Source organism: Hyla sarda, chromosome 1 (genome assembly GCF_029499605.1).
Source record: "Hyla sarda isolate aHylSar1 chromosome 1, aHylSar1.hap1, whole genome shotgun sequence".
Taxonomy (NCBI): domain Eukaryota; kingdom Metazoa; phylum Chordata; class Amphibia; order Anura; family Hylidae; genus Hyla; species Hyla sarda.
The window spans coordinates 316,476,934-316,491,384 of NC_079189.1; the positions used below are offsets into that span (position 1 = coordinate 316,476,934).

At 40.3% G+C, this 14,451-nt stretch overlaps 1 protein-coding gene and 3 pseudogenes across 1 annotated transcript; all 4 read left to right on the forward strand.

The window, feature by feature from the left end:
• The window catches only part of LOC130342914 (U2 spliceosomal RNA), a 108-nt pseudogene extending 73 nt beyond the window's left edge, over positions 1-35 (forward strand).
• Positions 36-1,542: 1,507 nt separating this feature from the next.
• LOC130345244 (U2 spliceosomal RNA) lies at positions 1,543-1,645 on the forward strand (annotated as a pseudogene).
• Positions 1,646-3,167: 1,522 nt separating this feature from the next.
• LOC130343896 (U2 spliceosomal RNA) lies at positions 3,168-3,270 on the forward strand (annotated as a pseudogene).
• Positions 3,271-9,999: 6,729 nt separating this feature from the next.
• LOC130360444 (uncharacterized) lies at positions 10,000-11,851 on the forward strand. The gene is made up of 4 exons (XM_056562967.1): positions 10,000-10,552; positions 10,659-10,810; positions 11,208-11,423; positions 11,710-11,851. Exons 1-4 carry the CDS (start codon positions 10,000-10,002, stop codon positions 11,749-11,751), a joined length of 963 nt encoding a protein of 320 aa, XP_056418942.1. The 3' UTR covers positions 11,752-11,851.
• Positions 11,852-14,451: the final 2,600 nt, after the last annotated feature.

The window sequence follows — 14,451 nt, forward strand, 5'->3', positions numbered from 1 at the left end:
CCCCTATCTGGTACCATATATTAAGTGCACCACCAGGTTTCAGTGTTGGAAAGAAAGATTACCTGTTTCTTTGCTGCTGCAGCTGCTTGCTGGCTGGTCCAGTGGGCCCTTACTGCAGGCAAAAGACAATAGGTGGTGCCGCTTGTGTCTGGCCCCTGTTGGAGCGACCAGCCACAGGACTGCTGCTGCTGCTGCTGAATGTCCTCTTTAATTGAATAAGCTCAGCAACCAGCACACCTGTGCAGGTTGAACATGACATGATAGGTAGTTGTCTTTCAGGTAGTGGGTGTTGAATCTTGTTAATTGACATGGGGGTCTCCTTGCTGTTCACCCAGGTGTGTCATTGCTGTTGATTGACCATGCATTGGTTCTGTGGTATTGGAATGATAAAAACAAATGATGCCAGCCAGCCATCCATTGCAATAATGGATAGGACATCAGCTATGAGGCATTTGTTTGTACAAACTACTGCTCACAACTAATGTTGCAATATAGTGTCTCCATCTGCTGGTGGTATTGAATAAGCAATAGTTCAATGATAGGGTCTGAAGAAGAAGAAGAAAAATAAGAAGCAGCAGCATAGGAAAAAAGGAGGAAAGAATAAAAACATGGAAAGAAGAAAAAAAAAGAAGGTAAAAAAAGGTGAAAACATGTTTAGAAATGTATTTCCATGTCTCTCTCTTTCTCTCTCTCTCTCTTTCTCTCTCTCTCTCTCTCTCTCTCTCTCTGTATATATATATATATATATATATATATTTATAAGGGGAAAAAAATATATATATAGAGAGAGAGAGAGATAAATATATATATAGAGATAGATAGATACACATACATACATACATACATACATACATATGGGTGCACTTCACAAACTCAGCGCGGCTATTCCACATTGAAAGATTGTTGCATCCAGGACCCTTAGCACTGTGATATGCTACTCAATACCACTGGCATGGCCAGGTGTAAACAACATCTCCCCTTTTTTGTATATGTAACCATGGAGATTGTGATGTTGCCTAGGCCCACCAAAGAACAGCCTTGTCAGAAGCATCACTGCCATGAGCAGAAGCAGCAGCACCATAGGTTGTCAAATAAGCTGGATGTAACCAAGACAAGTGAGTCCAATAGGATGCAGGTATGTCCTCTATCCTTACAGCTTCCTGTGGCTGTTGGTTTTATACCGTTTGGGGACAGCCAAGGAGGCGTCGGCAGGCAACACAGGTAAGTGTGTGCTTGTGTGTGTGTGTGTTTCCTATGCAGATCCTAAACCCAGTATCACATGCAAGTAGGAGGAGTAAGAAGGGTTCCTACCAAAGCAAGGTTATGGATTGCATTTAAAAATGCTCCATCAGAGTGAAATGGACTCCCATCTTCCTGCTTAGCAATAATGATATGGGTTTAGGGTCTGCTGTGTGTACTGGTGGATGACTGCCACCCAGCCAGAGTGTGTATGGGAGGCTGCCAGCCAGCCTCCCTTCCTACAAGTAGTGATAGTGCATGTGAAGGGGACAGCGTTGTTTCCGCCCCTTTCACAGTTATTGCTTCTCATCCTTCCTTTTGGCTGGTAACAAATGTAGTGTCTGTTTTTATCTGTTTAATATCTGATATGTCCCCTATCTGGTACCATATATTAAGTGCACCACCAGGTTTCAGTGTTGGAAAGAAAGATTACCTGTTTCTTTGCTGCTGCAGCTGCTTGCTGGCTGGTCCAGTGGGCCCCTACTGCAGGCAAAAGACAATAGGTGGTGCCACTTGTGTCTGGCCCCTGTTGGAGCGACCAGCCACAGGACTGCTGCTGCTGAATGTCCTCTTTAATTGAATAAGCTCAGCAACCAGCACACCTGTGCCGGTTGGACATGACATGATAGGTAGCTGTCTTTCAGGTAGTGGGTGTTGAATCTTGTCAATTGACATGGGGGTCTCCTTGCTGTTCACCCAGGTGTGTCATTGCTGTTGCTTGACCATGCATTGGTTCTGTGGTATTGGAATGATAAAAACAAATGTTGCCAGCCAGCCATCCATTGCAATAATGGATAGGACATCAGCTATGAGGCATTTGTTTGTACAAACTGCTGCTCACAACTAATGTTGCAATATAGTGTCTCCATCTGCTGGTGGTATTGAATAAGCAATAGTGCAATGATAGGGTCTGAAGAAGAAGAAGAAAAATAAGAAGCAGCAGCATAGGAAAAAAGGAGGAAAGAATAAAAACATGGAAAGAAGAAAAAAAAAAGAAGGTAAAAAAAAGTGAAAACATGTTTAGAAATGTATTTCCATGTCTCTCTCTTTCTCTCTCTCTCTTTCTCTCTCTCTCTCTCTCTGTATATATATATATATTTATAAGGAGAAAAAATATATATATATATAGAGAGAGAGAGAGATAAATATATATAGAGATAGATAGATACACATGCATACATACATACATACAAACATATGTGTGTATTGATGGAGTTGCAAACATGGGTGCACTTCACAAACTCAGTGCGGCTATTCCCCATTGAAAAATTTTGCATCCAGGACCCTTAGCACTGTGATATGCTACTCAATACCACTGGCATGGCCAGGTGTAAACAACATCTCCCCTTTGTTGTATATGTAACCATGGAGATTGTGATGTCGCCTAGGCCCACCAAAGAACAGCCTTGTCAGAAGCATCACTGCCATGAGCAGAAGCAGCAGCACAATAGGTTGTCAAATAAGCTGGATGTAACCAAGACAAGTGAGTCCAATAGGATGCAGGTATGTCCTCTATCCTTACAGCTTCCCGTGGCTGTTGGTTTTATACCGTTTGGGGACAGCCAAGGAGGCGTCGGCAGGCAACACAGGTAAGTGTGTGCTTGTGTGTGTGTGTGTGTGTGTGTGTGTGTGTGTTTCCTATGCAGATCCTAAACCCAGTATCACATGCAAGTAGGAGGAGTAAGAAGGGTTCCTACCAAAGCAAGGTTATGGATTGCATTTAAAAATGCTCCATCAGAGTGAAATGGACTCCCATCTTCCTGCTTAGCAATAATGATATGGGTTTAGGGTCTGCTGTGTGTACTGGTGGATGACTGCCACCCAGCCAGAGTGTGTATGGGAGGCTGCCAGCCAGCCTCCCTTCCTACAAGTAGTGATAGTGCATGTGAAGGGGACAGCGTTGTTTCCGCCCCTTTCACAGTTATTGCTTCTCATCCTTCCTTTTGGCTGGTATCAAATGTAGTGTCTGTTTTTATCAGTTTAATATCTGATATGTCCCCTATCTGGTACCATATATTAAGTGCACCACCAGGTTTTAGTGTTGGAAAGAAAGATTACCTGTTTCTTTGCTGCTGCAGCTGCTTGCTGGCTGGTCCAGTGGGCCCCTACTGCAGGCAAAAGACAATAGGTGGTGCCACTTGTGTCTGGCCCCTGTTGGAGCGACCAGCCACAGGACTGCTGCTGCTGAATATCCTCTTTAATTGAATAAGCTCAGCAACCAGCACACCTGTGCCGGTTGGACATGACATGATAGGTAGCTGTGTTTCAGGTAGTGGGTGTTGAATCTTGTTAATTGACATGGGGGTCTCCTTGCTGTTCACCCAGGTGTGTCATTGCTGTTGATTGACCATGCATTGGTTCTGTGGTATTGGAATGATAAAACAAATGTTGCCAGCCAGCCATCCATTGCAATAATGGATAGGACATCAGCTATGAGGCATTTGTTTGTACAAACTGCTGCTCACAACTAATGTTGCAATATAGTGTCTCCATCTGCTGGTGGTATTGAATAAGCAATAGTGCAATGATAGGAACTGAATAAGAAGAAGAAAAATAAGAAGCAGCAGCATAGGAAGAAAGGAGGAAAGAATAAAAACATGGAAAGAAGAAAAAAAAGAAGGTAAAAAAAAGGTGAAAACATATTTAAAAATGTATTTCCATCTCTCTCTCTCTCTCTCTCTCTCTCTCTCTCTCCCTCTCTCCCTCTCTCCCTCTCTCTCTCTCTCTCTCTCTCTCTCTTTATATATATATATATATATATTTTTTTTTTTTAAATATATATATATTTATATATAGAGAGAGAGCGAGAGAGAGAGAAAGAGAGAGAGAGAGACTGTTTCAGCAGTTTTTATTGCGACTTTTTCTTTAGAAGAAAACTTTTTGCAGTGGTTATGAATTTATCATATGCAGCTTGTCACACAATTTGTCGCAAATCTGCACCAGCCCAGACTTGGCTTACAAAACAGGCTGGGGACAGCATTTGTATAAGTTGCTCATTTTGATGTAAATGGGTTAAAAAGTTGCTGATAACAGTTACAGTCATGGCCGTAAATTTTTCAAGAAAATGAAGTATTTCTCACAGAAATGGATTGCAGTAACACACGTTTATTTCCTTTGTGTGTATTGGAACTAAACCAAAAAAGGGAGGAAAAAAAGCAAATTGGACATAATGGGCCTCATTTACTAAGAGTGTCGAGTTTTTTACTAGTGGGAAAAGTTGTTTCAGACTTGCAGGATTCCTCTCTATTTACTATTGGGAAAAGTCAGGAACATTTTCTGACCAGCTGTTTCTAGGTGGATATTTCCAGCCATTTATCCACAAGATTTTCTGTGAATTCAATAGTAAATCGGTTGGGTTGTGAAACCACGCCCCTTTTCAGCCCAATCACTCCCCCTTTGCGGCAGACCACGCACCCTTTTTGGCTTTTCACAGTGCAATGTCGGGTTTGTCGGATTTTCCAGGCGCACTCTGGCGCATGCTGCTGCAGCCATGTCTCAGACACTCTGCGCCAAAATAACCAGACAAAAACTGTTTGGTTTCAACTTAGTAAATGAGGCTCAATGTCACACCAAACTCCAAAAATGGGCTGGACAAAATTATTGGCACCCTTAACTTAACATTTGGTTGCACATCCTTTGGAAAAAATTACTTTAACATAATGTCACACCAAACTCCAAAAATGGGCTGGACAAAATTATTGGCACCCTTAACTTAATATTTGATTGCACACCCTTTGGAAAAAATTACTGAAATCAGTGGCTTCCTATAACCATCAATAAGTTTCTTAAACCTCTCAGCCGGAATGTTGGACCGCTTTTCCTTTGCAAACTGCAAATTGGAAGGGTGCCTATTCCCAACAGAAATTTTAAGATCTCTCCACAGGTGTTCAATGGGATTTAGATCTGGACTCATTGCTGGCCACTTCAGAACTCTCCAGCGCTTTGTTGCCATCCATTTCTGGGTGCTTTTTTACGTATGTTTGGGGTCATTGTCCTGCTACAAGACCCAAGATCTCGGACGCAAACCCAGCTTTCTGACACTGTGCTGTACAGTGCAACCCAAAATCCATTGGTAATCCTCAAATTTCATGATACCTTGCACACATTCAAGGCACCCAGTGCCTGATGCAGCAAAACAACCACAAAACATAATTAAACCTCCACCATATTTCACTGTAGGTACTGTGTTCTTTTATTTGTAGGCCTTATTCCATTTTTGGTAAACAGTAGAATGATGTGCTTTACCAAAAAGCTCTAACTTGGTCTCATCTGTCCACAAGATGTTTTCCCAGAAGGATTTTGGCTTTCTGAAGTTAATTTTGGCAAAATGTAGTCTTGCTTTTTTATGTCTCTGTGTCAGCAGTGAGGTCCTCCTGGGTCTTCTGCCATAGCGTTTCATTTCATTTAAATGCCCGTGGATAGTTTGTGCTGACACTTATGCTCCCTGGGCCTGCAGGACAACTTGCATATCTTTGGAACTTGTTTGGGGCTGCTTATCAACCATCCGGACTATCCTGCGTTGACACCTTTCATAAATTTTTCTCTTCTGTCCACGCCCAGGGAGATTAACTACAGTGCCATGGATTGCAAACTTCTTGATAATGTTGCGCACTGTGGACACAGGCAAATCTAGATATCTGGAGATGACTTGTAACCTTGAGATTGTTGATATTTTTCCACAATTTTGATTTTCAAGTCCTCAGACAGTTCTCCTGTTGTTCATGCTTAGTGTGGCACACACAGACACACAATGTAAAGACTAAGTGAACTTCTCTCCTTTTTAACTGCTTTCAGCTGCAATTTTTATATTGTCCTCAACTGTTAATTGCCACAGGTGATTAAAGGAGCATCACATGCTTGAAACAATATTATTTTTCCACAATTTTATGAGGGTGCCAATAATTATTTACAGCCCATTTTTGGAGTTTGGTGTGGCATTATGTCCAATTTGCTTTTTTTCCTCCCTTTTTTGGTTTAGTTCCAATACACACAAAGGGAACAAACATGTGTATAGAAAAACACGTGTTACTGCAATACTTTTCTGTGAGAAATACTTCAGTTCTTGAAAAATTTCAGGGGTGCCAACATTTACAGCCATGACTGTAAAGAGGAGGAACCATACAAAGTGATGTGCTGAAGTGTAATGTCAAAAAAATGTCTACTAGCACCAAATTTTCACATGCTATGAAACCATTTAATAAATTTGATACACATTGCCACCATTGAAATTAAAGGTGTAGAAAAAGTGTCCACCTACACCCCCCTTAATAAATTCCCCTTATGGTGTTTTCCAACATTTGGGTGATAATTGTACCCAGGGGAGTGGTGGGAATGCCTCTTAGTTCATAGTTGTTATAGAACAACAACAAGTCTCTTATCTAAGCTATAAGTCCAGAATATCCATACTTTTTTGAACATAGCTAGTTTGAAATAATATACAACAATGATCTCCATCCTGTTGATTCCAGCCTAAGGGTATGTTCATATGTACTATATATGCTGCAGATTTTATCATTTAGTACCAGTATAAAATCTGAAGCATGAAATCCGGAGCATTTATAGCACATTTAAACATACCCTAAGGCTGTCAGGGTCTTGGGTAGCTCGTAGGTTCACAACATATGAAGAATCACAAGTTGAAAAACTATGATGTAAAGTATATTCCCTATTTTCCAAAATACCTCATGGCAAGGGATTGGGTAAAAAATTGAGATGCATTACTGTTTTACCGTTTATCAAATACATATGGGGTACAAATGCCCACAAGGAGCCATAAAGGGTGGCCCCTAAAGACAGTTTCTATAGGTGTTGAATGATTGTTTTATGAAAAATGCACTGGGAAAAAATGCAGCTAGTCAAATGACTGGTAGCACTGATACACCAGTGTTCACTAACTGGTGGCTTTGGTAAAGGAAGAAATAACATGCTTCTCCAAGCTGGGCTAATAGAAATTAATATGGCTGGCAGCTAGAAATGAGCTATAAGAACAGAAAATAAGGAATATTCGGATTCTTTCCAAATAAATGTTGCATGGGGTTTGATCTTATTCTCATGTGCGATTTGCTTTAAGAAAGTCTTAGTTGAAAATGTGGTATGGGGTGTGATGCAGGGCAGATGGAATTACCCTAGGGGCAGATGGCATTTACAACTTGTATTCTTGACGCCAGGGCATGGTTTTACCCTCAATACCACCCGAAGGTATACGGCTGGATCCTGGGCTAAGCACGGGGGGCAATAATTACTCTGACGCCAAGTTGCTGACAATGGTAGCTTTACTGAGTGACAGATGGTACAGTCTATACGGTGTAGCCAGGCCCACGGAGGTGACCAGGGACTTCAGAGACCTTAAATGGGTACTCTCATAAAAAAAAAAAAATTATTAAATAGATTATTTAAAAATAAAAATGTTTCTAATATATTTTATTTAAAAAAAAATCATGTTAAATGTGTTTTTTTTTTAACAATTGAAAACCTGGCTACTAGGTGTCACCCTATATGGCTCAGGATTACTTGGCCGCCCCCCCCCCCCCCCCCTGACGTTTAGCACGTTCGGACCAGCGCTGGCCGGGCAGCGCGGCACAGCGTGGTCCCGAATGCGCATTCACAGCACGCTCTCTGCCTGTATAGGAAACAGTATCACATGCAAACAGAAAACTAGCCCAATACATTTTTATTTTTAGATTTGAAACTAAATGTTAGATGTTAGAAGTTAGTATGTAAAGGATAAATAAGAAAGATCACCACTAATGTGTATCACAAAGCCTGTATAGACTCTGAAAACGTAAAATAAACCCAAAAAGAACAAAGGAGCTATTCACACACAGTTCTATGCAAAGTTAGACAAGTTTTATTAGTGCATAATGCAAACATACATAAAGATAAAAATGTTTAAAAATCAAGGAGGGATCACAACAATATAGGCGGCAGCCTGGGTCATTTCATATATGCATGTGCAAAAAAAAATTGGTAAATACATCAGGGGTGCGGTTGGTATAATTATGTATATAAATATATAGTGGGGCTATAGCAGTATATATTGCACTACAAATATATGTATAGGTAAATAGATTAGGAATATATATTACATCCAGCTAGATATAATCAATACTATGTACAAATAAAGTGCTGCAAATGCACAAAAGGTGCAGAAACTGCTGCAATGCAAAAAATACCAACCGCACTAGGAATGAGAGTCCAGGGTCCCAGGATACCACCACCCCAACACGTGTTTCAGTCCTTAGACCTTCGTCCGGGGTGTCGGCATCCTAAGCAGACAGAGGTTATATAGTATAAGAGGGCCAATGAGATTGCTAATATCGTAATTAACTAAAAGTCATGTCACCTACCGGGTCAGAGGAAGAGCGCGCCTGTCCTGCTATGAGTGCCGAACTTCCGGGTGAAGTGCACTGCACGGACGTCACGTGACTAGTCACATACCATACGGCAACACGTCATGAAACGATATTAGCAATCTTATTGGCCCTCTTATACTATATAATTTCTGTCTGCTTAGGATGCTGAAATCCCCGGACGAAGGTCTAAGGACTGAAACACGTGTTGGGGTGGCGGTATCCTGGGACCCTGGACTCTCATTCCCAGTGCGGTTGGTATTATTACTCTGTTTGGCTTTTTTCCATTGCAGCAGTTTCTGCACCTTTTCTGCACTTGCAGCACTTTATTTGTACATAGTATTGATTATATCTACCTGCATATCATATATATTCCTAATCTATTTACCTATACATATACTTGTAGTGCAATATATACTGCTATAGCCCCACTATATATTTATGTACATAATTATACCAACCGCATGTGAAATAGATTTTTTTGTTACAAACTTGTCCGCCAAGGACGTTTTTGGTCGGGACCAATTCTGGCAATTACAAGTCGACCAACTTTTCAAGGAGGAATCACAATCTGGGGTGGCAAATGGTCGGAGGAACATTATTTCTTTGCAGAATTCTCTTAGTAATCTTTTACACAAACGACTAAAGGTATTTTGGAATAAGGCATTCCTGGAAAATTATCTACGCCGGGATTTAATCCCACGCGGCCTAAGAGTGCAGGTCGTTCCATCATTTCCAATTGAGGATCAAGATTTTACATCACGATGGGAAGAGGCGTGTAATATCGCATCAAATAAATTCATGGAATTACTAATTGGTTTTAACAAAGACTCTCTTGATAAAATCGAATCAGACATCGAGGCAGCTCAGATTCAGCTACAAAACGAATTAACATCAGAGAAAATGGATACTTATAATAAACGTATTGAGAAACAATTCGGAAAAATAAATATCAGACCGTAAAAGTAAAAAATTCTCAAGAGACCTAAATGATCTACAGTCTAATCGAGTATAAAAATGGCTAAAACCATTTGGAGACACCACCAGAACTGGCATAGATTCTAGGTCTAGGTCTAGATCTATGTCGATCTCATCTTTCTCCTCCACAAGTGAGAGTGGCGATGGCCCAAGACGATTTAATCTTCAAAACCATCCCTATAAGCGCAAATGGACCAACAATTAATCAGCGGCAAAGTGCAAACAAGAACCACAAACTCAGGTAGCATCGAGCGATGACAATTTAAAGGAAATTAATTTATCACTTCATACTTTATCTGAAGTAGATAAAAGTGCACTAGAAAAGGGATTAACATTCTCACCTGTTGCTATGTTTGGCAAATTTACAGCGATAAAAGATTTACATCTATTTGCAAGATCTCTCATTTTTTAAAAGTGGTTCCACCGTGCTGATATGGAAGAATTTTCAGCGCCAGAGGAACGGGCAGCTATTCGTACCTTGGAAGAACTTCTCCGAGAACAAGACACACCACAAGACCAACAGGTACCATCCTGCATAAAGAAGTGTTCCCAAAAATTTCCCTCTTTATCATTATACCCTCCTGTAGAATTATTTGTCAAACTAGTTACAAAACTATTTGAATCCTTTCTTGACACAATTGTGCAGGATAATTTAACCAAGGAACAGTGCAAATCATTGAAACATTTACGCAGTCTAAATTATGTGGTGTATACATCTGTGGACAAAGGTGGAAATTTTGTGATATGGTCCAAAAAAATGTATGAGGCCGAAGTCTATTGCCAACTTCGAGATCAGACATGCTATAAAAAGTTAACGTTCAATCCATTATCTAAATTTCAATGTGAATTACACTCTATCTTACATTCTGCTGTATATGGTAATATCATCTCTAAAGATCTATCTGAAGCTTTGAGAGTCCCACACCCAGTGACCGCCACCTTATGCCTACTACCTAAAGTGCACAAGAATCCAACTAGATCACCAGGTAGGCCAATAATATCTGGCAATGGTAACTTGACTGAAAATGTGGCAAGATTATAAACTTAAACCTCTAGTTGAATCTCTGCCTTCTTATGTCCGTGACACAACAGATTTATTGCAACGTATCAAAGGCATACATCTGGAACCTGACACATTATTAGTGACCTGCGATATTGAATCCCTGTATACCAGCATTAGACACACAGATGGATTGACTGCCACCAAATTCTTTCTAACTTCCAGCAACTACAAACCAGAAATGGTAAGTTTTTTGATGGATTTACTTGAATTTACTTTGACACAACTTTTTTACGTTTAATGGGTCGCTATTCCTGCAGCTCCAGGGAGCGGCATGTGTGCTCTCCTATGCAAACATGTTACTGGGGCTATGGGAAAGAGACCTGTCCCTGGCAGATCATGGGGATGTCTCAATGGACCGTGTCCTTTTTTTGGCACGCTACATTGATGACGTCCTCATTATCTGGCAGGGTGATTACTTTCTTTTATGTAGTTTCTTAATAATAATTCAAAAAACATCAAAGTTACCTTTAATTATGCTTATGCCGGATTGATTTTCTTGACGTATCAATACAACTGATGTCTTCCGTAAGAAAACTGCTGTGAACACCTACTTTCACGCCTCCTCTTCTCACCCACAGCATATTATAAAAGCAGTACCGTATGGACAATATTTACGAGCCCGAAGAATATGCTCATCTGAAGAAAACTTCAAAATTCAAGCTGATGACCTACGAAAACGGTTCCGAAATAGAAGCTATAGCAACCATAATTTGAAGTATGCTTACAATAGAGCTAAACAGCAATCACGTTATCAACTTTTACAACCTAAACAGAAAAAGAACGAAGATGACCAGGTACGCTTCGAAACCAACTATCATACACACTGGTCCAGGATGAGACAGGCCATGGATAAACATTGGTCCATCCTTACGGTGAACCCTATACTCCAACACTATGTGTTCTCTAAACCTGCAATCACTGCATGACGTACAAAGAACTTGGCTGACGCTCTTGTCAAAAACGAATATACTCCCATACCATCTAACATTGAATTTGGAGCCATTAATCCGAAAGTAGGATGCAGACCATGCAGCCATTGTGTAGCGTGTCCTAATATCGAACGTGAATTTGACTTTACAGATTCTTCAGGATCTAAGAAATATAGCATCAGACGGAACATAACATGCTCAACAAAAACTGTTGTATATTATGCAACTTGCCCTTGTTCAATGATCTATATTGGCCTAACGACTTGTGCTCTAAAGGTACGGACACGCAAACACATGAGAGACATCAACCTTGCAGGTACAGTTGAAGTGATTGACGACCTCAAACCCATACCGAAACATTTCAACAAGATGCATAATTGTGACGCCTCCCTGCTTCGGATTCGAGGGATAGACAGCATTACATCAGGTATGCGTGGGGGGATATGGGTAAACATTTGGCTCAGTGTGAATCCAGATGGATTTGGCATCTAAAGACGTTACAACCTGCAGGTCTCAATGAAGTTCTTAGTTTCTCGCCATTTATGTAGTGTTCCTCCGACCTATTTTGCCCCTCAGTTGGTTTCCTTTTCAGACAACATGGTTTTAATAATATGTTTTTTAACATTGTTTTAATCTCCATTTCTTTTCTTTCGCTATTTCTTTTTCAGGGCCAAGTTGTCATTAATTTTTGTCTGTTGGATGCTGGAACACCTCTATGAATGCTGTATGGGACCTCTTCTTTGAAAAATTAGAAAAATGTAATTTCTTGATACATCTTATGATTTATTAATATATATGGTATTTACCATAATAATGGCACACTGGTCGGTGCATGTGCACTGCTCCTTCCAGTCTGCTAAAAAAAATTCTATTATGAAATTCATGACCCTTACTAACATGCTCACCAAATTATTTTTCTTATGAATTATAATCACTTATTTATTTATTTTTTATGTATTATAATAATTTTTATTTATTTATTCATTCACTGCTTATTTACTTATTTCTATATAATAGTCACCTGTCACTGCATGTTCACGTGTGTTGCACAATTTTTTCACTTGCACTGGTCACTTTATTTATTTATCATTGTATATATATATGGATTTGATTTTTACTCACTATTCATTTATTCATTTTCACCATTATATGATTTATGTATTTATATTCATTATTTTTATTCCAACAAGATTATGTCATGAATGAATTACTACTATTGTTATTTATGGTCATAGTATATTGTCCCCTCTCAGCTTTATATTATAATATAACTTGAGTGCAATATATTTTACATCCACTAGGTGTCACTGGCATTCCTGCTATGATGCGCATGAATCTCCTGCACTGGTCCTTGCGATGCGCGCCTCTGCTCTGCTCCGGTTTCATGACGTGTTGCCGTATGGTATTGTTAGGTTCGACCCCAAAGGCCGATACGTCTTCTGTCGGCGGATGTCCAATTTGTGCGTTGAAAGCCTGTATGGGGCTGCAGTCACCCAACGTTCCTTCCAACGCTATCTGCCATTCAAAATCACGACACAAACACAAGTGTTGTCTCTATAAGCTGAAGGCAGAACTGGCCTAGCCCTCTTTTCAAGAGTATTTTATATAGCCCACTTTCAATTAGGCATGCGCAGTAAACTCTACATTGTACAAACACAAGAAAACCATAAATCTTTCGCAGAAGAAAGTTAGATACAAAATAAACATTGCTTAAGCTCAAATATAATGAACCATTGTTTCAAGGACGCATCTGGGATAGAAAAAAAGATAAGAGTGTCTGCATTCTTAAAGATAAGGTACCGATCGTCTCTTAGTTCAAAAGTTCAGAAGTTAGTTATGTAGAAAAAAAAAACAAGAAAGATAGAATGCAGTCACTTAGACCGAGAATATGAAATGTAATAGAGACTCCATGTTGTCTCCTCTACCCAATTCCATCAATATGTCATGTGACTAGTCATGTGACGTCCGTGCAGCGCACGTCACCTGGAAGTTCGGCACTCATAGCAGGACGGACGCGCTCTTCCTCTGACCCGGCAGGTGACATGACTTTTAGTTAATTACGATATTAGCAATCTCATTGGCCCTCTTATACTATATAACCTCTGTATGCTTAGGATGCCGACACCCCCGGATGAAGGTCTAAGGACTGAAACACGTGTTGGGGTGGCGGTATCCTGGGACCCTGGACTCTCATTCCTAGTGCGGTTGGTATTATTACTCTGTTTGGCTTTTTTCCATTGTAGCAGTTTCTGCACCTTTTCTGCACTTGCAGCACTTTATTTGTACATAGTATTGATTATATCTACCTGCATATCATCTATTTACCTATACATTAACTTGTAATGCAATATATACTGCTTTAGCCCCACTATATATTTATATACATAATTATACCAACCGCACCACTCATGTAGTTACCTTTTTTTTTTTGGCACATGCATATATGAAATGTCCCAGACTGCCGCCTATATTGTTGTGATCCCTCCTTGATTTTTTAAATTGTTTATCTTTATGTATGTTCACATTATGCACTAATAAAACTTGTCTAACTTTATAGGAAACAAGCAGAGAGCGAGTACAGCGCTCATGCGCGCGCTGTGTACGAAATTTAAATGTCCCCATCCCCTGCATTCCCCTCTCCTCATTCATTGCGGCGCGCGAGCTGCAGTCTCATAAGAGAGAGGAGATGGGCACACGCAGCATACAGGAAGCCGGGTGGAAGCGAGCCCCGGACAGACTTCAGATGATGTCGCGCCTGCCCACTTCCTGCCCTCACCAAAGAGCTCAACTCTGAGCTCCTGCAGCACTTCAGAAAAAGGTATTTTTATAGGGATTTGGGGAAAAATAAAGACAGGGATAGATGTAGTTAGTTTGCTGGGACTAGTAGTAGAAT

Bases quoted from the DNA above. Each gene is read 5' to 3' on its own strand.
- LOC130360444 (XM_056562967.1), top strand. From the start codon at position 10,000: ATGGAAGAATTTTCAGCGCCAGAGGAACGGGCAGCTATTCGTACCTTG. The intron at 10,553-10,658 runs GTAGGCCAATAA...GTGACACAACAG, and splicing joins GAATCCAACTAGATCACCAG to ATTTATTGCAACGTATCAAA. The intron at 10,811-11,207 runs GTAAGTTTTTTG...TCTCACCCACAG, and splicing joins GCAACTACAAACCAGAAATG to CATATTATAAAAGCAGTACC.